Source organism: Eurosta solidaginis, chromosome 2 (genome assembly GCF_040869045.1).
Source record: "Eurosta solidaginis isolate ZX-2024a chromosome 2, ASM4086904v1, whole genome shotgun sequence".
Taxonomy (NCBI): domain Eukaryota; kingdom Metazoa; phylum Arthropoda; class Insecta; order Diptera; family Tephritidae; genus Eurosta; species Eurosta solidaginis.
Genome location: NC_090320.1, coordinates 71991944 through 72016258, shown reverse-complemented (window position 1 = coordinate 72016258; position 24315 = coordinate 71991944). Strand labels below are relative to the sequence as shown.

The window sequence follows — 24315 nt, the reverse complement described above, 5'->3', positions numbered from 1 at the left end:
CATGTCATGATTGTCGTTCCGTAGAAAATGACATGCGAGCTTTCATGAGGCAAACTCAGAAAGAGTTCAACAACATTTTTATTGGGTTTCGTGACCTTAACGAAAGATTCAAAACGATGGAGGCTCACTTTAAAAAATTGAAAGTGATATCTGTGATAACTTGTCTTCGAGTCGGGGGCAAAGCTGTCCTACGAATGTCCCTTCAACCGCGTTGACTGATACGAACAGGCTTACCAAAAACGTTATGAACAATGCAGCTCAGGAACCTCCACAAGAATCTCTACAAGGCTGTGTCGAGACTTCCAGTGAGACGATCTCTGGCAAATTAAACGATGTGCGAACTTATAGTGGTACATTTGCGGCTGTTTGTTCTACGTCACCAATGTTGATTTCGCTGGACTCCCCAATTCATCCTACACCTCCACCGGTATCTTTAGCTCCAACAATAACAGTTACCGATACTGGGGTTGTTGCTAGCGATACAAGTGTACCGGAAAAAATAGTACTTCTTTGACGAGCTCGATAAGCAACGCTAGGTCAAGCAATGCGTTTTCTGTCAACTGTTCTATAACGGCCGCAACTTCCCAGCTCTCTGGTACGCTATCCGCTACTCCTTTTCAGGTGACTGCCGTGCCACCTCGTAGGGCTGTATTTGTGTCCCGATTACCCGCCTAGCTTACCGAAAATGATATTGCTCATTACGTTTGCTCTAAATTTGGTGTTGCACCCACTAGAAACATCAATGTGTATAAATTTAACTTCAAATATGAGAGAGACATCTCCTCATTTAAAATATCCCTTTGAGATGAATATTTCGATAAGGTACTTGATTCCTCTTTTTGGCCTAAGCATACTGTGGTTCACTTGTTCACAAGAAAGGCGAATGCCGAACCTGTTTTATTACAGCCAAAAAAGGTACGACGAACACAGTAACAATAACACAAAGGTAATTGCTGATCTGTCCCGTCTTCTCATTAATTACCAAAATGTTCGTGGTTTACGATCAAAACTTGTTCCATTCTTCCTTAATTATTTCAACTCTTTTGCACAAGTTGTAGCTTTTACGGAGACCTGGCTAAATCCTGATAATTACAATTCTGAGGTTTTTTCAAATAAATATGCTGTTTATCGGCGTGATCGCATCTCTAGAGCGGGAGGTGTCCTTATTGCTGTTGAATCTAACCTATCATCTGAGTTGATTTCGCTGGACAATATCTCTCATATCGAATTCATAGCAGTTAGGCTTTCATTCGGTAGCTATAGCGTAATTATTTGCTGTTCGTATATACCACCTCGTTCGGATATGGATGTTTATGCTAGTCATAGCTCGGCCATCTGCGATTTGCATTCGCAGTTGGGAAATAACGATCGACTTGTTGTTGTTGGTGACTTTCACTTGCCAACAGTTAGTTGGGTTAATATAAGTGATTCAAACTTTTTAACTCCCACTGCTCAACATGAGTTTCTCAATTGCTTGTTAGACTCATCTCTTTTACAGATTAACAATGTTCCAAATAGTGGAAATAAAATGCTGGATTTAGTATTTGTGGATGGCTCGGTGGGTACTGCCCTTATGCAAATCCCACCTTTATCCCTTCCAGAAGACCCTCTTCACCCTATGCTAGAGATATCACTTGATATCAGCCTACCCCGTAGGATTCAAGTACAGTCTCGTCCCCGAAGCATCTAGTTCTACAAAGCGAATTTCATTATGCTCAATGATCTGTTGGCTTCCCATGATTGGTCGGATCTCTATGCTTGCACTGATGTCGATTCGGCTATCTCTATATTTTATAGTACGCTTGATGGCTTCTTTAATAGCTGCATTCCTACTCACTATACCCTATGTTCGAATAAGCCCCCTTGGTTTTCAAGGCAACTTATCAGACTTAATAACATTAAATCTAGGCTTTATAAGAGATTCAAGAAATCTGGAGCATCCGCAGACCTCTCTAAATAACTAATAGCTCGTTCTAAATTTCACCGTCTTAATCAGCTTTGTTATAAAAATTGCTTGAGTTGTTGTAAAGCCCAATTTTTTAGGGATCCAAAAAAGTTTTACAGTTTCGTAAATTCAAAGCGGAAAACTTCTGGGTATCCTTCCTCATTAACCTTTGGAGGTAAAAAGCTTGCTCTGATGACGACGTTGCTGAACTATATTCTGAGTTCTTTAAGTCCACGTATTCATCCAGTGGTATTCATTCCAGTCAATATCCCTATCGCTTAGATAGCTCGAATTCCATTAGGAATCCTGCTATTAATGGTAATATTGTTCTTCAGAGTCTTCAATCTTTGAAGCCCACCTTTTCTCCGGGACCGGACGGTGTTCCTAGTTGCGTGCTTAGGTACAGCGCCGAAAACATGTATGAGCCTATTTTAAAATTATTTGCGCTATCTCTGGGATCTGCGTCATTCCCGGCACTTTGGAAACAGTTTTTATTATACCCCTCCATAAAAAAGGTAGTAGGTCAAAAGTTGAAAACTACAGGGGTATTGCTAAACTTTCAGTCATTCCTAAAGTCTTTGAACAGATTGTTACCAGTCAACTCCAATATCAGTGTTCTAGTCTTTTATCTCCATGCCAACACGGTTTCATTCGTCAAAGGTCAACCACTACAAATTTGCTTGTATTCACCTCTATAGTTATGGAAAGATTTTTAGCGAACAAGCAAACGGATGTCATCTACACGGACTTCAGCAAAGCATTTGATACCGTCAACCATGAGTTACTTATTCATAAGCTTGATTTAATGGGCTTTCCATTTCACCTATTAATGTGGCTGAAAAGCTATATTTCTAACCGGGCCCAAAAAGTCCTGTTCAAGTGCAACCTGTCGGAATCGTTCGGAGTTTCCTCCGGAGTACCCCAGGGAAGTCATCTAGGCCCTTTGCTCTTTGCCCTTTTCATTAATGTCTTGCCACAGACAATATTATATTCCCATACTATAATGTATGCGGATGATGTAAAAATTTGCTACACTTACTGTCCTACCGATTTGAGTTCCTTGGATCTTCTTCAGGCCGACTTGTACTCGTTCCAATGTTGGTGCACAACAAATTTACTAGCTTTAAATTGCTCTAAATGTAAGCATATGACATTTCACCGAGTGAAGTCAGCATTGAAACCTTATATAATAGATGGTACGCCTTTGGAGCGTATATCTATTGCAAATGATCTAGGTGTTCTTTTTGATCGGAAATTGAATTTTAACATGCATATTTCATCTATTGCCAACAAAGCGTTGGATTTACTTGGATTTGTTAAAAGTTGGGCTAAAGAGTTCGATGATTCGTACCTCACTAAGGTTCTTTACACATCGCTGGTTCGTCCAATACTCGAGTATTGTTCATGCGTTTGGTCCCCTGTTTCTCAAAAGCATATAAAGCGTCTTGAGTCAGTTCAAAAGCATATTTTTATATATGCATTGCGCGGCCTTAATTGGGACTCAAGTCTCCACCTTCCTCCATACAGAAGTAGACTTCTTCTTATTAACTTACTTAATATTACTGGGGGTATTGTTCATCCATAAGCTCATTATTGGAGAAATTGATTCTGCGGACCTTCTCAGCTGCTTGTTTTTTGCGGTTCCCCCTAGAGTATTCAGACACTACGTTCCTTTCTATTTATCCCTTTGTCGACGAAACTTTGCTAAAAATAATCCTCTTCTTATCTGGTGCGCGCACTACAATGACTTGTATAGCTGTATCAGTCTTGAATGTACTTTTGCCACTATACGTAATGCAATACTTGCCTATCTAATTTAAGAGATACAAGCTAATTTAATTTGCCGGCATTTTATTTCTTCCATAAAAACAGGAACTATCTCGTTTAAGGATGGAGGAACATTTATCAACATGTATCATTAAGAAGGAACAAGACAGTACTGTGTTGATTGGAATCTGGTGCATTCCAACAACGTAAAAATATGCTTTTTCATGAGTCACTGACCGGAATCGTATGCATTCCGGCAGTATAATCTTATGGGTCAGGCATCGAGCTGATTGGAATCCGGTGTATTCCAACAACACAGGTCATGTTACTTTTTTATGCCGTGTGATGGCGTATCCTCATTACACTACTCTTAGCACTGCCGGATTCCCATGACATGCTGATTAGAATCTTGTTGCATTCCAACAGGAAGATCGGAATCCACTGCATTCCGAAATCATGCTGAGCGGAATCTGATGCATTCCGCCAGTATAAGATCTCGGTATAAGATCTTATTTCTGCTCATATTTCTTATTATTATTATATTCCGAAATTAAAGAGTAATGTTCATTAATATATATTTGTTTGTAATATAACATTGTTGAAATCTCGATATATCTTAAATTTTATCTTTTGAGTTGTATATTTATATATTTTTTATATTATGCAGTCGACCATAGTTTGTCGTCGACTTTAAAAAATAAATAAATAAATAAAAAATATGCAGAGAAGGGTTATGCGTTATGAGAACCAGGATGTACCACTTAACTTTAGTTTGGAGAAAGGGTTCAGCAGTAATCGAGTACTGGTGGAGAAAACTCGACAAATACCACGGAAATCAACGGTAAAGGTTGATGGATCGAATGGGCCAAATAAAGCGAACTCAAAAGTACCTGCAAGAGAAACACTGGCATTGACAAAACCAAAGGGACGTACGAAAACAAAGGAAAGAATTTCCCAGAAGGGATCCGAGGGTAGTTTCAAGCCAGCGTGCACTACTGTTGTGAAACGTCAAGACGATACTGATGATGCAAAGTCAATCCGTCAACATCAAGCTCTGCGAAGTAGTTCTTCATTGGCCAAACAACAGAGTGCAAGGGAACGATCCAGGATAATGAGTAGTAAGATGAAACGCAGGTACGATGAGAACAATAATTCGGAAGTTTTCTTGGAGGGAGATTTGGTACTGCTATACAACCCTTACCGGCGGAAAGGTGTTCCATCCAAATTTCGGTGCAGTTGGGAAGGCACGTACAAAGTTGTGAAGAAGATCAGTGATACCATCTTCCACATACAAACCATTGGGAAACAACGAAGTAGAAGAGTGGTACATTTGGAGATGCTAGCGGCGTTTAGATCGAGAGATTTGTCTGATCGGGACGATCAGACTTAGGTGGAGGGCAATGTGACGAATATTAGCAACACTAAGGGATATTATCATCTCTAAGGCGATGCTAAGCAGCGACTTGGATGCACATCAATAGATCAATCATGATGTCTACACATATGTACGTACACGCAGCGGACACATGCAGATATCTTATCTGAGATGCTCCCAAAAGTATGCAATTATAATTGTGGAAGTGTCGCTCACAAATACACGCGCATATGAGAAGCTATACACGTGCATCTGTAGTTGTAGTTTTATAGCAGTAACTAAGTAAATTCTGGAAGCGCCTAGAAGATGCAACGAGGAAATCAAAGAGTATAAAAGGCAGCAACAGTAGAGGCGCTACAATACATCATTTGCATTATTGAATAGTGGGGTTATTTATTCAACAGTTTAGAGATTCGAACTTAGCAGAAGGTTGCAAATAAGAGGATTTGCAGTAAATTCGTTACAATATGTTGCATGCTCTTCTGCGTACTTGATACAGTTTTATGCTAAGTTTATGATCGAGCGTAATCGCACCTCGCGACGCGACAAGAATCGCTGTTAGCGATCAATTATATTAGTGCATATGGAGATGTTTATGACAAAGCGATTTAGCGTAAAGCGAATTGAGCGATTACAAGCGACAAAAACGACGAAAATTTGCAACCAAAATATTTTGATTCAGTTGAGCGAAATTAACGAAGCAGTATGGATGTTTTTATTGAAAAGGTACGTGACAAGCAGTGTTTGTGGAATTTGCGTCATGCAGATTACCGCAATCGCGATTGGATGCACTTCATATTTTTTGTCTTATTAATAAAATCTTACGAGTTTATGTACGCATGTTGCTTTCTCTACACTGCCACAACGCGAATAAAAATATGTTGAGTTATATTGCTGAGCATTCCATCGCTTGCGGTTTCGCTCGACTATAAACACTCAATCGCCAGCGATAACGCTAGCGAAAATGTAACAAGCCATGGAGCGTTTCTCGTCGCATCGCGCGATGTGATTACGCTCGATCATAAACTTAGCCCTAGAGATTTTTGGCGATGGACTTTTAGCGTAAGCGATGGTTGGGATTTGGATGCTGAGCTCAAATTCAATAGATTTCTTTAAGGCACAATGACATTTTTGATATAGATGCGTTTAACACAAGCTTATGCATTCCAATAACATCGCCACAATCAACCAAGATGTTGCGTTTGTAAATATGAAGGAACTTCAGACTTGGCAATTGAAGTTTATTCCACCTTACCTATTCGCGAAGCATTCTCCCGAAAAATACTTGCTAACATATTTTGTATCGTATTCGATTGTTATATTGCAGTTTTAATTGCGAAAAATGTTAGAAAATTTACCAACCAGTGAAAAAATAAATTTACTTGAAAAGTGTGCCAACACCCTTAGCCAAAGCAAATGTCAAATTCTTCTTATGATTTGCTTGCAACAAAATTTGGGAGTTGGCTACTTTTCAATATCAGATGGCGCCAGTGTCACTCATTCTACCGTTCTCCATAAAAATACGTGCAATCTACTCATAATGCACAAGCTTGTGTTAAACTCATCTATTTGAAAAACTACTTGGCGCATAATCATAGTCAAAATAAAATAGGTTTTAAATTTAGTTTCAGCTTTTTTGACAGATAGCTCACAGAAAATTATGTCAAAAAGCTGCAACTAAATTTAAAATCTATTTTATTTTGACTATGATTACGCGCCCTTATGTTTCGGGACTTTTAAGCTAGGGTGTTTAGAAAAAAAATTCTGAGATAAGGCGTTTTTGACATAAATTCTGAAATGGGGCGTTGTTATTCAAACTTTTTCTGAGATAGAGCGCTTTCGAAACGACAGCCGATATAGAGTGATATTCTACTTAGCAGTCGAAATAATGTTGTTGTTGTTGTAGCAATGCTCGCCCCACCTAATAGCCGCGACCGATCACAAATTGTCATCAATATCCTCTAACGGGAGTCCAAGGAAACTTGCCGTTTCAACAGGGGTGGGCCATAAGGAAAGGGGTGTTAGAGGCGTTGGTTCCACATTACAATTAAAGAGATGGTTGGTGTCATGTGGGGACACATTGCAAGCGGGGCATACATTTTGTATGTCGGGGTTGATTCTGGATAGGTAAGAGTTTAACCTGTTACAGTATCCAGAACGAAGTTGAGCAAGAGTGACACGCGTTTCCCTGGGGAGTATGCGTTCCTCTTCTGCGAGTTCTGGATATTTTTCTTCAAGTACTGGATTCACCGGGCAATTCCCGACATAAAGGTCCGACGCCTGTCCATGGAGTTCACCAAGGACCTGCTTGTGTTTTTTCGCTTCATACGGCTGGGTTCTCAGGTGCCGTATTTCCTCAAAATGCTTACGGAGATGACTCCTTAGGCCCCTAGGCAGTGCTGGTTCGTCAATCAGATGTCTGTTGGGATGACCAGGTTTCTGGGTATTCAACAGAAACTGTTTGGTCAGCATCTCATTTCTCTCCCTGATGGGGAGTATTCTCGCCTCATTATTATGGTGTTCTGGGGACATAAGAAGACAGCCCGTGGCGATTCTGAGAGCAGTATTTTGGCAGGCCTGTAGTTTCTTCCAGTGGGTGGTTTTTAGGCTTGGCGACCTTATGGGTGACGCGTAGCACGTAATCGGCTGGCTAATTGCTTTGTATGTGGTCAAGAGCGTTTCTTTATCTTTTCCCCAGGTACTGCCAGCAAGGGATTTGAGGATTTTATTACGGCTCTGAATTCTTGGAACAATTGCGGTTGCGTGCGCACCAAAATGTAGATCCTGATCAAACGTCACACCCAAGATTTTGGGGTGTAGGACAGTCGGTAGCGTAGTGCCATCGACGTAGATGTTCAATATGGTCGACATTTGGGGCGTCCATGTTGTAAATAAGGTCGCGGAAGATTGAGTCGGTGACAATGCCAGTTTTCGCGAGGCGAAAAAACTGGAGAGATCAGGGAGATAGCCGTTTATTTTATTGCATAGCTCATCGATCTCTGGGCCTGTGCCTGTGGCCATTATTGTGCAGTCATCGGCGTAGGAAACGATTGTGACTCCTTCCGGTGGTGAAGGTAGCTTAGATATGTATAAATTAAACAAAAGCGGGAATAGGACACCACCCTGTCGCACCCCTTGTTTAATTCTCCTTTGTTTTGATGTTTCGTTTCTGAATTGCACCGATGCCTGCCGACCACCCAGATAATTTGCGGTCCACCTTTTAAGACATGAGGGAAGGGTAGACCCTTCCAGGTCTTGCAGTAACGAGCCATGGTTGACCGTATCAAAAGCTTTTGATAGGTCTAACGCTACGGGTACTGTTCTATGGTGGGGATATTGATTCAAACCGCAATTTATCTGGGTGCTAATGACATTTAGCGCGGAGGTAGTGCTATGGAGTTTTCTGAAGCCATGCTGATGAGGAGCTAGCTGCAAATGTGCTTGGAAATAAGGGAGCAAAATGGCTTCAAGCGTCTTTGCCACTGGCGATAGGAGAGATATCGGACGATATGACTCACCTACGTTAGCTGGTTTCCCAGGCTTTAGTAGCGGGACCACCTTGGCCATTTTCCATTTCTCGGGTATGACAAAGGTGGAAAGAGACAGGTTGAAGACATGCGCTAAATATTTGAAACCCTCTTTCCCTAGGTTTTTAAGCATCGGCATGGCTATGCCGTCTGGGCCCACTGCTTTGGATGGTTTAGCGCGACCAATGGCGTCCTCAACCTCTCTAGCGGTGATGGTAATTGGTGACGCGCTGAGTTTTGTTTACGTGCGTGTCTATTGGCTCTCCGTCTATCTTTGTCGACCGTAGGATGCATTATATATTGTCGGCAGAAAGCGCTCGCGCATTTTTTCGCATCCGACAGCACCTTATCGCCAAAGGCGATGGAAACTTTGTCTTTGTGCTTAGTCGGATTCGATAGAGACTTTACGGTGGACCAAAGTTTACCTACACCGGTAGAGAGGTTACAACCTTTTAGGTGCTCTTCCCATTTCGCCCGCTTGTGTTCGTCCACAAGCAATCTGATGCGTTGGTTTATATCCCTTATTTGGGGGTCGCCTGGATCAAGCTGTCTTATAAGGTCGCGTTCCCTCGCTAAGCTCGCGGCCTCCGCCGGGAAGTGGGGCCGGATTTCGGGAATTCTCCCGGCGGGAATGAAATGTGCCGAGGCGGATTCAATGACCTTACGGAAGGCACGCTCCCCTTGGCGGGCATCAGTCGGGATAGGGAGGGCAGCAAAGCTGCTGTCTGTTGCAGATTTATATTCTTCCCACTTTCCTTTTTTGAAGTTTATGAAAGTGCGTTTTTCGGTGACGATGAAGTCGGCGGTACGCTCGAACGAAATAAGTATGGGCAGGTGGTCGGATGCCAATGTTACCATCGGCTGCCAGTTGACGCAGTTTACGAGTTCTGCGCTCACGATTGAGATATCTGGCGAGCTATGACAGCTTCCTACCATACGTGTGGGGGCGTCTCCGTTTATTGTGCAGAACGTCGTTTCGTTTATTTGATCCGCCAACATCTCACCCCTACTGTCCGCCCGCAAGTTTGAATGCCATAGGTCGTGATGGGCATTGAAATCGCCTAAGATAATGCGATTGTTGCCAGTGAGTAAGGCCTCGATATTAGGGCGGTATCCACTGGGGCAACAGGTGACAGGAGGGATGTAGATGTTGATGATTTCTAGATTTGCATCGCCTGACCGGACAGATAGGCCTTGACGTTCTAAGACATTGTCCCTGCGGTCGATGCCAGGATCAAATATATAATATTGCACAGAGTGGTGTATAATAAACGCGAGGCCGCCTCCATTTCCGCTCTCGCGGTCTTTCCTGTGGACATTATAACCAGAGCAGGTCTGCAATGCAGATCTCGCTGTGAGTTTAGTCTCTTGAATCGCAGCAATGCGGATGTTGTGCCGCTTCATGAAATCGACTATCTCCGTAATCTTCCCAGTTAGTCCATTACAGTTCAACTGCAGAATTCTGAAGTGCATGAGGGTTGACGCCGCCACTCTAGGGGTAAGTGACGGGTGACTACGCCTAGGTTGTGGAAGGCCAGGACGCAATTGCTGTTGTGGCCTTGGGACTGGGCGCCCTTGGGCAAGCATTGGGGTACCCGGATGATTTGGGTTTGCGACCTGGCAACATGGCGCGATGAAACCCGTCGAGGAGTTGCCGTCGCGGAGACCAGAACATCTAGGAAAGTGGCACCACCCAAGGCAGGAGCTGCATTGAGCGGATGTCGCAAACCTATATATTCTGTGCTGGCAGACGGTGCAAACGGAGGCAGGGACTAAGAGTCTGTTTCCCTGACCTGCACGATTGCTGCCAGAAAAGAGTGGGGAGAAGAAGACGGGGGCAGGGGCTGATGCTCAGCATTGCTACCAGCTCTACTACGAAGGTAGTAGTTATGAGTGGTATCAGCTGTTTGAGTTGTTGGCGCCGTGGGGCGCGAGCAGCAGCGGGTACTTGTTGTGGCTTGCTGAGCAGCGAAGCTGCTGGAAGGTAGTGGGGATACGCTTAGGCGTAGACTACGGGACGCCCTTGGGCGTGAGCAGCAAGGAGCCACAAAAGATTTATAAAAGTTACGTGGACGTCGGGTTTTGGGATCAAGCCCAGAACAACCTGTCCGATGCAACCATCCCTTGCACGAGACACACTGAACAGAGTATGACCGTCCTAAAAAGATTCTTTTCTGGCAAATGCAGCAAAACCATTTCTCAGGACCGGGGTCAGGAGACGGACCCGGATTGGGTTCGATACCTTCCCGGAGTAAGAGAATATGTAGCAGTCCTGCTGCAAGGAGCTGCTGGAAGGATGACAATGTGTGGGAGGGACGAAACAAATTAAATGGGGTCACACTGAAATGACAGTCCTTGGTCGGGAAAAATCCCGAGTCGCTCCGGTACATAGAACCGACTGCCTTGGGAAGCGCCGAAATAATGTTCATAGTTTCCTGTTTAAAAATAATAGAAAGTGGCGGCAAAAGATCGCTTCCAGTCTGCGCCTAAATGTTGGAACCCGGGGAAACAATTTAAATTTGTTTTGTGATGCGCTATAACCCTCATACAAACCTAGTTATGCGTTTGGTAAACTATTTAAAAATTTGTATACATATGTACCATTTTTCAGAAGGCAAATCGGGCATTTACTGTTGATCATAAGGCCAATACCTTCCTGAAGGATGGCGAGCCATTTCGTTATGTATCGGGGTCGTTTCACTATTTTCGTGCTTTGCCACAAGTATGGGAAGAACGCCTAAAACAATGCGCGCTGCCGGCTTGAATGCCATCGATACGTGAGTATGAGAATTTACATATATTGTAATAAACCAGGTGGGTAGTGTACATATGTATGTTTCTGCCGTCACCTTCTATTATTCCACCATAGATATACTAGTTTGTAACTTTCGAATTATTGGATATTAGCCGTGGCAGACACTCCGAGTGTATTTCTACCATGAAATGCTGTGGAAATAAATCTGCTTGTAGATGCCGCTAAAGGTTGGCATAAAACATAAATCCCGTCCCGCCAATTCGTAAAAATCAGGACACAAATTGGATGAGAAACTCGGCCAAAATCTCCTTGAAGGTATATCGTGCCTAGTACTTTTTGTTTTATTCTATATATCCACTGGGTAGGACTTTCTTCAACCTAGATATCTCGCTAGATTTCTGGATGTCCTGGAGACACTCTTTGCTCTATGGCGAAGGCTTTAAAAGATACATACAGCCTGCCAGATACTCTATTGTATATCAGGCGAAAGTTTTAGCCGTGATAAAAGCAGCAGGCGTATTGGATAAGATGGGCATAAGCTGATGTCGCTTCAATGTATATATATTGACAGCAAGGCGGCCATTAAGGCAATAATCTCACACAGCACTTAATCCAAAATTGTCCTGGAGCACCAACAAGCACTAAGGATAATACGTTCGAGCCGATGTGCCCGGTCATAAGGGATAGAAAGTTATGAAAATGCTGATTAGTTGGCAAAGGAGTATGTAACTTTCGATGAATATACGGTAGACATCTCAATCCATTTCAGGGAATTATAGAGATAAAGGAGTTACAAGTTCTCAATCAAGCAAGACTGGCGTGGAAAGAAGCGCGGTATGCGAAATCTCTGAGATCATTAGGACTCGTTAGTAACAGCAGATGTAGGAAGTGCGGGCTGCGGGCTGTACAAGTTGTACGCCTCCCCCTGTGGGTTAGGGGTAGTAGAATATGCCCACGGCAGGCATGCCAGTCGCAAAAGGCGACCATAACCCACAAAGGGGTGTATTGTTGGTTTTCTAATTAAATTGGTTTATGTTGATCTTCGGATTTCATACTTTAAGCCGACAGTGCACCTCTGTAACAAATTGCCCTCATCGTATTAGTGACGAAAAGGGTGGATAGACCACCCTGACAAAATTGACGTCATCGTATTAGTGACGAAAAGGGATTGTACTGATGGTTTAATTGGTTTGTGGTTGATCTTCGGATCTTCACACTCCAAACCTATCAGTGCACCCTAACCGTAACAAATGTACGTCATCTTATTAGTGACGATAAGGCTAACCATACCTGCGTGGCTTTACTCGAAAGGGAGCAGGGTAGACGCTTGTATCACCTTGTGGGACCCCAAGCATGGTCCTTATAAAAAGTGCCACCGCGGGAGCAGGAAAATAAGCCGGGTGATATGAATTCTTCAGGTCTCACCTTCCTGTCCTGGGATGGCCCCCTTGTGGGAGCATCGCGGTGGCTGTGGTTTCATATCGTAATTCTGGGAGGGTAACCCAGAATGCGTAGGATCGCCCCCTTGGAAGTTCGCTTCTTCGTTGGAGTTGACAGTGTTCTCTTCGGAGTAATGCGGTCCCTCCAGCCGCCGAATCAGACAATATAGTATTCTCTTCGGAGTAATACTGTCTTCTTTGGTGGGAGGTGGGCAAGAAAGTTTACTCATATACTTCTCATATGTCCGAGTACGTGCTAATCCGCGCACAAGTAATTCAAAGACTCTTCTGCTGAACGTCAAAGAAAAGGTTGGTTACATCCCTAAATTGTGCACGTTGTTTAAAAAGGTTGTATAACAAGAAGATTAAAAAAGTATGAAAACAGGAAGAGAAATATGGTGGATATTCCAATGGCGAGTTTATTAGAGTTGGATAAATGTAGCAAATAATGTTGAGAATAAAGTCGAAGGTTGCATATAACTGAACTAGAAACGTTTAGCTGGTAGTTCAGTTGCAAGAGGGTCCATCGTCGTGAAAAATTATGGATAATTGTAAGGGTGGGCATTTCCCACGCTTCTTTTTGAAATTTTTGGAACTTCGTTGGACCTGCTATATGATCAGGTGGGTTGGTGTCGAAATTCTGTATGTACAAAATTCTAAAAACAAAATTCTGCTTTTTAAAATTTTGCTTTTTTAAAATTCTGCTTTCTAAAATTCTGCTTTCAAAATTCTGTATTACAAAATTCTGTGTTAAAATATAATGTTAACAATGTTAAAGAGGTCATGTAATTATTTTGAAAAAGTACACAATAATATTATTTGAACAGTTCACAGTAATTCTGCGTAGAACACCTTTCTGCATAGGCGGCCTTCGGCCGCGCTTATAAAGAATAACCCTGGGCTACGCCATGCCAAGTCCGGGTGTGTGGTATAATGTGGATAATGATGCCCTTCTGTGTAGTATACCCTTCTGCGTAGGCGGCCTTCGGTCGCACTTTAAAAAAATAACCCTTAGCCGATCAAACACCGGCTACGCCATGACATGATTCCGGAATTTTGACTTCCAGAATTAAACATGCAGAATTTTGAAAAAGCAGAATTTTAGAAAGCAGAATTTTGTCACCCAGAATTTTGTAATACAAAATAATGACACGCTCCCTGATCAGGTTTTCGTTTTATTACCTGTGAATGATGAGATGTATCTTGAGTGCATTTGCACTTATAGATTACATTGGTAGTCATTCACGGCGAACGAGCGTATAACTGAGCAAACGTAGTACCTATTACTAATGAGATGTATCTTAATGTGCAAGTGGTTTAGTAATATGATAAATGAAGATGTATCCTGCGAGTGTTTGCGTCGTAAGTACTTGTGAGCATCACTGTTTGTTGCCTTGACAACAGATAGTTTTATTCACAAGGAATTATATGACGCTCTCACTTTTACATTTAAGTAGTTATTCATAAAGAAAGACATTTGCGCTGTTAGATTACATCGATATTTAGTTCATGGCGAATGTGCGTTGTGGATCATAAGGCTTTAAAAGGTTGTGTCACATCCCTAAATTGTGTTCCAAATTCGTGGTGCTTAGAAAGGGTTGCTCACAATACCCCTTATACTTGTATTTAAATTGTGGGACTGTAGCATGTATCTGATCTTTACACACAGAACATGTTGCAGGCGAATTGCTTGTGAACAGAGAAGAACGTACTATGATCCGGGGTGGAGTTGCCTAACAACCGGATGCCATTAACAATAAAATGGCTGGAGCTTGATACACTCTTACCTTACCAAGGTAAGGAAAAGTGGAAAATGTCAACGGTGATTCCAGTTGAAAAAATTAAAAAGACAATACAGCCAGAAGAGCTTAGACCCATAAACACCATGACACACATAACACGTGACGCTAAAATCCTTGAAGTGTATGTTAAGAATCAATTGGTAAAATATCTATACTTAAACAAAATACTTGTCAATCAACAGTCGGGTTTTAGGAAAGGGTTGCTCACAATACCCCTTATACTTGTATTTAAATTGTGGGACTGTAGCATGTATCTGATCTTTACACACAGAACATGTTGCAGGCGAATTGCTTGTGAACAGAGAAGAACGTACTATGATCCGGGGTGGAGTTGCCTAACAACCGGATGCCATTAACAATAAAATGGCTGGAGCTTGATACACTCTTACCTTACCAAGGTAAGGAAAAGTGGAAAATGTCAACGGTGATTCCAGTTGAAAAAATTAAAAAGACAATACAGCCAGAAGAGCTTAGACCCATAAACACCATGACACACATAAACACGTGACGCTAAAATCCTTGAAGTGTATGTTAAGAATCAATTGGTAAAATATCTATACTTAAACAAAATACTTGTCAATCAACAGTCGGGTTTTAGGAAAAAACATTCGTGTGAAACAGCTCTTAACTTTGTGATATCGGAGTGGAAAGATGATCTAAATAATAAGAAGGTGGTGGTTGCTGTCTTTCTTGACCTTAAAAGAGCCTTCGAAACGGTAGATAGGGAAATCCTTATCAAGAAACTTCAACAAATTGGTATTAAAGACATAGAGCTTGCTTGGTCCCGCAGTTATTTAAAACATAGGAAACAGCGAACAGTTATAAAAACAGCGATATCTGATGTATTGGAAGTGCCCATAGGCTTACCACAAGGCTCGGTTCTAGCACCAGTATTGTTCCTAATATATATAAATGATATAGTTAATGCGATACAAGACTGTGATATCAAACTATTCGCGGATGATGCATTACTTATGATCAGTGATAATAATATTACTACTGCGGTATTAAAAATGCAAAATGATCTCAACAACTTATACACATGGCTATGTGCGAATAGGCTAAAGCTTAATATAAACAAAACGAAATATATGGTCATAACAAGGAAAAATATTAATGATGAGGACTTAAGTGGGCTAAAAATAAATAATGAAAGCATACAAAAAGTTAATAGCATAAAATATTTAGGGATTATAATTGATAATAAACTTAAATTTTGAAGAACATGTAAACTACACAGTTGCGAAAGTCGCGAAAAAGGTTGGTGTTGTGCAGAGATCTACCAAGTATATACAAGAAAAATATAAAATAATTATTTATAAATCTATTATTGAACCACACTTTGTGTATTGCCCATCGATATTATTCATAATAGCGGACAAAGAAATTGATAAGCTACAAAAGCTTCAAAATAGATGTATGAGGTTTATACTTAAAAAACGTAGAGATGCTAGAACGGCTGATATGTTAAAAAAGTTGAACTGGTTGAGTGTCAAACAAAAAATTTATTTTCATACCATGAAATTGATATTTAATATAAAACATGGAAATGTACCTGAATATTTAAGTAGTAACGTAGTTCTGGTGGAGCAAACACACAATATAAATACTAGAAATAGACATAATTTTAAATTGCCATTTTTTCGAACAGAAATAGATAAGCAAAACATTTTTTACAAAGGGCTAAAGAGTTACAACGAGCTCCCATTGGAAATTAAAAACTGCAATAAAATCTTACTTTTTAAGGCAAAATTATATGAATTTTGTAAAACTCTACCTATAAGATAGAATAGTACTATTTTGTATCTTGAATTAGGCTTTAAGCCGTAATAAATAAATAACTAACTAACTAACTTGTAATTGAATCGCCCGATTACAAGCAAATTGGTAACAAATGACTCGGCTAAGAAGTGTGGGGAGAAGACAACATGGAGCCGATAGTTTGGGCCATTGATCATGCAGAAGATCCGTATTTGACACCGTGGAGTTAAATCTACAAAGACAGGTATTTGCGTTATAATTCACTATCGACTGTACAAGCTGTACGCCCCCTGCGGGTTAGAGGCCAAGAATTTACTCGCGGTACGTATACCGATCGTAAAAGGCGATCATAATACCATGGCTAACCAATCCATGAGTGATGTTTACTCGAAAGGGGGCAGAGTGGACGCAGTGTACCGTCTGTGCGACCCTTTCATGGTCGTTATAAAAACCGTACCGCGCGGAGCAGGACAGCCCAGCTGTGACCTGATACAATGTATCAGAAGCTTCGACTCCTGTCTTGAGGATTTGGATGAATCGCGGGGGCTGTGGTTTCATATTGCTTTTTGGATTGGTTTGGTTTTTCCTTAATGCGATAAATTCGCTTTTGTGGAAGTTGATACTAAAGCATACTTAACGAAGCTCTGCAGTCTCTTCTTCGCAGGAGTTGGCATATATATTACTCTTGGTCCGTCCACATGGGTAAACTGCCTCAATATTGTTATAAGCATTAATATTTCAAAGTCTCTTCTGCGCAAGGTCAAAGAAAAGGTTGGTCACATCCCAAATTGTCAATGGCGTTTAAACAGATGAATAAAATTTGGGAGACTTCTTAGCATTAAATCAGATGCCTATCGTTTGTTGATTTCAGTTGAAATTGTAAGAGTGAGTTTGTGCTCCCTTTTCTTTTTGAAATGTTTGAGACTGCGTTAGGCTATGCTGACCGGTGGCATTTGATCTAAAGAAAATGTTTAGTTGTGAAGCAGGCTTTGTTTTACTATTCCTGGTGCTCAGAACAGGTTTTTCACATCCCCTAATACTTGAATTAAAACTAAGGCATTGTATCATGTATCTGATAAGCCATTGCATTAGAACATGTTACAGCGAAATATTTTTGCTTTGTATAGAACGGTATTGAAATTCGAGGTGAAGTTGCCTTATAGTCGGATGCCATTATCCTTAAAATGGTTGGAGCTGAGATAGACTCAATATCAGACCAAGGTAAGAATTTGTGATTAAAACATCCGATTACAAGCTAGTACCTTTAACGAGTTTTATTTAGACCAATTTGAAACTATATGGTTTGCTGGGTAGAGCTTTTATGGTCGTTTTAAATAAGGGCACTTTGCTGTAATTTGGTACAAATGATTCGGCTATGAGGTGTTGAGGCAGGCAGCATGGATCCGATAGTTGGGCCACTGATTTTGCAATTAGATCCGCGTTTGACACCGTGGGATTATGTCTATCACAGACAGGTACTCACGTAAAACATATATCGTAATTGTACTGTACGGGAGGCCAACGCTCTGCAGCATTTAAGTTTATTTTATAATAGAAGTCCTGCTTCCCAGACTGGTCGTCAAACAAAGTCTGATAAGATTATATGAGGTATTTCTTGACCGTACGGTTTATCGTAGGGCTACGCATTGTTGTTGGATCGAAGGATAGAAAGAAGTCTGCGTCGATGTGAGATTTGTAATACCTTCTGCGAATAAGCAAATTCCATTTTCCTTAATAATTTCTAGTTTTGTAAATTTTTTAATTTAGTTACATTGAATGGTCACTAAATAATCCTCACGATGGCGTCTACAATTGGGATGGTATCGCTGATATTGAACGCTTTATGGAATTGGCACAGAACGCTGGATTTTATATAGTTTTACGGCCAGGGCCTTTTATCTGTGCGGAGCGTGATAATGTATTTATGTTGTTATTACATAAGAGAGCAATCCATTCTAAACATTTTATTAATTTTTCTTAGGGTAGACTTCCCCATTGGCTCTTCACCAAGTATCTCAATATTAAGGTACGCACAAGCGATCCTAATTATCAGCTGGAAGTAAGCAAATGGTATGCACAAATTATGCCACGCCTGCAAAGATTCGTATATGGCAATGGTGGTAAAATTATAACGGTACAAATAGAAAATGAATATGGGGATTTTTACGCCTGCGATGCAAAACTCTTGATTTGGCTGCGTGATGAAACTGTAAAATATGTTCAAGGAAAGGCGCTTCTCTTCACGACAGACATACCCAATAACAAAATAAAATGTGGAAAGATAGAAGGGGTCTATGCTACTGTAGACTTTGGAATAGGTGCGAATACTTTTGTGAATTGGCCTTTCATCAGAGCTGGGCGAAAAGGATTACATGTTTAATCGATTGCATCTACGATTATGAGTACTTTGATCGAAGTTTCGCATATTTGTTTAATTGGCTGCACTGTTACCGTTAATTGTGCAAGTATAAATTAAAATAACAGCCATCTTAATCGTGTTTCAATCGATTAATGTTCACTGTAATTGTTATCGTCGGCCAGATATTTAAAAAAATATATGTTTATAAAACTGATTTCTCATAATTTTTGAAGGCTCGAACTTCGATGAACAGTGGCGTATGATGCGCACTGTGTGGGATTCAAGGGGTTGTGTAGCGCAACATATAGCTTCTCCAACCCAATTGTCAACCTCACCTTCGAGCGGCGAATCCCGTTTCACTAACAGACGAGGCTCTGGCGACCCCAAGCTCCTCATGGAACTTGGGGGTGGGGAGGGAGGGATGGCCTGAAGGTTCAATGTGGCCATATAAATCGTTCCCGAGATGGTCGGGCCAGCACCTTAATGGTGCTGTGTTACCGGAGCGTATCGGATCTGTATCCGACAAAGGACCATCACATCGATGACACTCCCCAAAGGCTTCGGGGAGTAACCTAATCGCTACAACAACAACAACAACAACATGCGCACTGTGCAACCTACGGGACCATTAGTAAATTCAGAGTTCTATCCGGGTTGGCTTACACACTGGGGTGAGGATAACCAAAGACGTGATGCGGTTGCTGTAGCGAATTCTTTAAGGTAACATCTACTTACTTTTCTTTATAACTGTCTGTAAATACTGATATATCCATAACAGGCTGATGCTCGAAGCTGGTGCTAGCGTCAATTTCTATATGTTTTTTGGCGGTACGAATTTTGGATTTACAGCTGGAGCTAATAATTACAGCTCTGAATACGCTCCAGATGTTACATCCTACGATTATGATGCCGTCATGGATGAATCCGGCAATGTTACAAAGAAATTTGAGCTTGTGCGCAAAGTTATAGCTGATTTCTTTGAAGTACCACCCGAGGAAAACTGTAATGGCTGTATACCAACACCGAAACGGTCTTACGGGAAGGTTACATTAAAACCAATTACTAGTTTACTTTCTCGTGAAGGATGATTGGTATTAGCACACGGAAAATCAAGAAATGCTGAGAAGCCACTCACATTTGAGAGCCTCGATCAGTATTCTGGTCTGGTCTTATATGAAACTAAATTACCAAAACTCAGAGTCGATCCCACACTGCTCACCGTTGGCGAACTGCATGATCGCGCCTATGTTTTCGTGGATAACGAGTTAATGGGTACATTATCGCGTAAGAATAGCATATCGTCAATGCCACTGAATAATGGACTCGGTAGTCGCTTACAGTTGTTGGTTGAAAATCAAGGCCGTATCAATTTCGAAACTCTTAACGATACGAAAGGTATTTTAGGTGCCGTAACTGTGGATCTTTTTGATGGTACAAAGGCAGAACTACTAAATTGGACTACAACGTCTTTTCCATTGGAAACTAAACAAATATCCCCATTAATAGCAACTTATAAAAACCAAATGATGCAGTTAGTGCCTAAAAACGAAGTGCTTAGGAATGGGCCTGTCATATATTATGGCGAATTCGAAGTGGAAAAACTAGGTGATACTTATTTGAATACAATTGGCTGGGGTAAAGATGTAGCGTATGTGAATGGATTTAATTTGGGGCATTATTGGCCTTTGCTGGGACCACAATTGACACTTTCTTTGCCTAAAGATTTACTTAAAATCGGTTTAAACACGGTGGTGATTTTGGAATATCAGAGGGCTAACTTAGATATAGAAAGTGGCGAATATTTTATGACACTCGACAACAAACCCCAGTTGGATGGCTAAAATGTGTTTTAAGTTAAAAGGAAAGAAATATCAAATATTGTTGTATATATTATTTTATTTCATACTGGTATAATTGTATAGTCTATTGATTATAAAAAAAATTATAAAATAGTACGAGCTATTCGTGTACAAATATAGACGGAACTATTGATGACTTACTTCACAATGGCTTTTAACTACTTTTTCACACGATTTATCAACATACATAAGGAAATACATGAGTGCAGGTTCAAAACCCACTCCCGGGAGAAAAAATACTACAAGAATTTACAACTTGTGTTTGTATGCATTTCTTTACACAATTGATTTAGCTTTTAGCGGTGTAGGGCCCTGGTTTTCAGTATAAGCTCAACTCAGTTCGTCAGTTAAACTACGCTTAAACAAAGATTGATCGAAGAATAAACATAAACCCAACAAACAGTTGGGCTTGAGTAACATGGGCTCAAGTTTATAACTAGCATACTTCTAATTCTCAAGAGTTCTTTCGAAACAGTGACTCAACTTGAGAACCATAGCGTTCTCAACAAAAAAGAAAATTATTCTAAAACAAAAATGCTGTTACCTAAGTTCAAAAAGGGATAGTTCCCAACTTGTACTCATACGTGGTTCTCTACTTGAAGTGAGATACCAATATTACAGTATTTTCATAAAAATTTAACAAACCGTATTTTATTTATTTTCAATTGATAACGCTTCATTACTGCTATCGACCAGGCGTTTATTTCTTGCAATAAACAGCTGCTGGCTTTGGTAATACCACCTTGGAGATGATTTTTTTCACCTCCACCTTAACAAGGTACTAGAGCTGGATTTCGATTTGTTTCTTAATCGTTTAAATACATCTTTTTTTAAGAAATGAAGAATCACTTTTTTAAAAACCATGAACTATGACTATACGCCATTATGATGGTGGCTATGAGTAAAAGGAGAATATGAAGAAATGTTATCATCACCAACAATTGGCGCTTAGCCGCCCAGGAGATTTCGGCATTGCAGTTGCGCAAGTCAGCCTAGCTATCGCGGCTTTAACATAACTGACACCAGTTGCGAGCACCAAGTCTTCTTGGCGGACGTCTTCCGCTTCATCTGTTTCCAAATACGGATGCCGATAGAACACCTGCTGTCCCGAAACGCTTTCATGAATTCCCATAACAAGACCTATCGGCTGGTTCGACGGAGATGACCATAATTCGTCGACATGAATTTTCTCTTGAAAAGGGCCATGCCATCGACTCTCGATACCGCAGCTATGATGAGAGATTAAAAGAGGGTTATAGCCAAAAGTTGTTCTTGTGATTTCTATGCTAATATTGCAGAGAAGGCAGAACTTACTGAAGAAATGTTTGCGCGCAAAATGGGAATATCCGGAAAAAACACAGAAAGCATGATATTTAAGTATCGAATTCACTATCAATCTCACTCCGATGGGAGGAACAAGTGAATAACCCTGTGGTACTCCTTGATGTTGCCAAAGAGCCTCAGTCAACGAAACGACAAAGAAACTGGCGAGATTTTTTAGCGGTACAACCTTGATAAACAATTGAGCAGCAATCAACTATTTTCAGCTCGATCTAATCGATTTATTTTGAGAATCGAATCCAGCTCTACAACACAATTCACACACATAATTCCATCATGGCTCTACAAAGTATCCAATGTAGGATATCAACTGAAGAATATATCTATTTCTGAAAATCTGTCAAAGGTTGAAGAAAAATTTGGAGAATGATGTTGGATATCAACTTGAGAACTATCAGGCTTAAGAATAATAAGAGAAAAATGTTGGATATCGCCTCCAGAATTAGATACATACTTCTCTAAGGGAGGAGAAATGTTTTTCCATATTTGTTGGGTTAACAAAATCCAGCTGTGGCCGTACCAACGAATTGTCAGATAATAAAAAAAACCAATGTTACGGTACAAAAAAGCCTGCTCCAAAGCCCGTCTTAAACTGTGACTGAAAAATTGCTATGTAGTTTAACTGGAGTTTAAGCAAAATTAGTTTAAGCTAAGCTTAACCAACTACTAAAAAACCTTAAATTTGTGAATTTATCTCAGGAAATGTTTGGGAGCCAGTACAAAATATATCGAAAATTTTAATTTTTCTAGCCTCATTTCATTTGAAATAGCGGCTTTTTCAAATATTTTACTTTGGAGATGACAGATCCCGAATTTTGAGGAACAACGTGATTTTCTGTGACTTTATCTTCTTAAAGATCTTCTAACAGCGGAACAATTAACTGCGAAAATATGAAACATTGAATCAGATTCTGCTGCTAGATATCACAGTAAACTACTAAATAGGCGGCAATACATATGTACGCCTTTGCTGGCAGCTTATTTGGACATCTGGCAATAATTATAAGAACTTGGCCACTATGGTGACCGCAATGGTTTCTAAATTAATCTCAAAATAGTCCCGGCATATACCCACCCAAAGCAGTCTTGATTATTCCAGAAACAGTGTCGAAAGCATTATCGCGATATTTCTGAAATGGTGGAAGCCCGAAAACAAAATTATAGCGAATTGTTCCAAAACGTTTCGGACATGATCCCGAAAAACTACCAAAGTAGTCCCTAAAATTTTTCCGAAAAATGCAGAAAATAAACCCCAAAACAATTTTGAAAGGATTCCAAAAGAGTACCGGAAGAAAAAAGATTACCTTGCAGATATACGGATCGATTTTGCAGCAGTACTCCAAGACGATCCTTACTGATCCCATGTCTGCCGACGCCTTTCCAAAGAAAAAAAAAACAAACAGTCATGTTGGCCTACTCATGAAATCTCGTTTATTTTTCCAGAAACTGTCTGGCAAATAATTAAAAAAAAACCCAATTAAGGAACAAAACCCCGAAAGTTTTATATTTTTTTCCAAAACTAAGCCAACATTCTTGTTTTCACTGCCTGAGTAACGATTTGCCTATTCCACACTAAACATTCTCTACGGTGTCGCGCAAAGTCATAAACACAAGATACATATGTCATAATAATGAGCTATGCCATAGTAAATTTATTGTTATATGCGTTTTTGTATTAAGCAATTCCATATAAAGTACACAATAAAATATTTCGATTCGTTTCTTTGCAAATTCCGTTAATAAGAAACATCCTAGCTGAAGTATTTACAAAGGTAAAATATTCGTGGCTCACGCTTCCCAAGGCAGTCGGTTCTATGTACCGGAGCGACTCGGGATTTTTCCCGACCAAGGACTGTCATTTCAGTGTGACCCCATTTAATTTGTTTCTTCCCTCCCACAAATTGTCATCCTCCCAGCAGCTCCTTGCAGCAGGACTGCTACATATTCTCTTACTCCGGGAAGGTATCGAACCCAATCCGGGTCCGTCTCCTCACCCCGGTCCTGAGAAATGGTTTTGCTGCATTTGCCAGAAAAGAATCTTTTTAGGACGGTCATACTCTGTTCAGTGTGTCTCGTGCAAGGGATGGTTGCATCGGACAGGTTGTTCTGGGCTTGATCCCAAAACCCGACGTCCACGTAACTTTTATAAATCTTTTGTGGTTCCTTGCTGCTCACGCCCAAGGGCGTCCCGTAGTCTACGCCTAAGCGTATCCCCACTACCTTCCAGCAGCTTCGCTGCTCAGCAAGCCACAACAAGTACCCGCTGCTGCTCGCGCCCCACGGCGCCAACAACTCAAACAGCTGATACCACTCATAACCACTACCTTCGTAGTAGAGCTGGTAGCAATGCTGAGCATCAGCCCCTGCCCCCGTCTTCTTCTCCTC

At 40.8% G+C, this 24315-nt stretch overlaps 1 protein-coding gene across 1 annotated transcript; it reads left to right on the top strand.

The window, feature by feature from the left end:
• Positions 1 to 244: 244 nt before the first annotated feature.
• On the top strand, positions 245 to 20705 carry Gal (beta galactosidase). Its single transcript, XM_067769127.1, is given in 8 exon segments — positions 245 to 427; positions 11226 to 11349; positions 11352 to 11391; positions 18139 to 18289; positions 18353 to 18689; positions 18964 to 18992; positions 19332 to 19450; positions 19509 to 20705. Coding segments are annotated over 8 exon segments (2046 nt in total). The 3' UTR covers positions 20572 to 20705.
• Positions 20706 to 24315: the final 3610 nt, after the last annotated feature.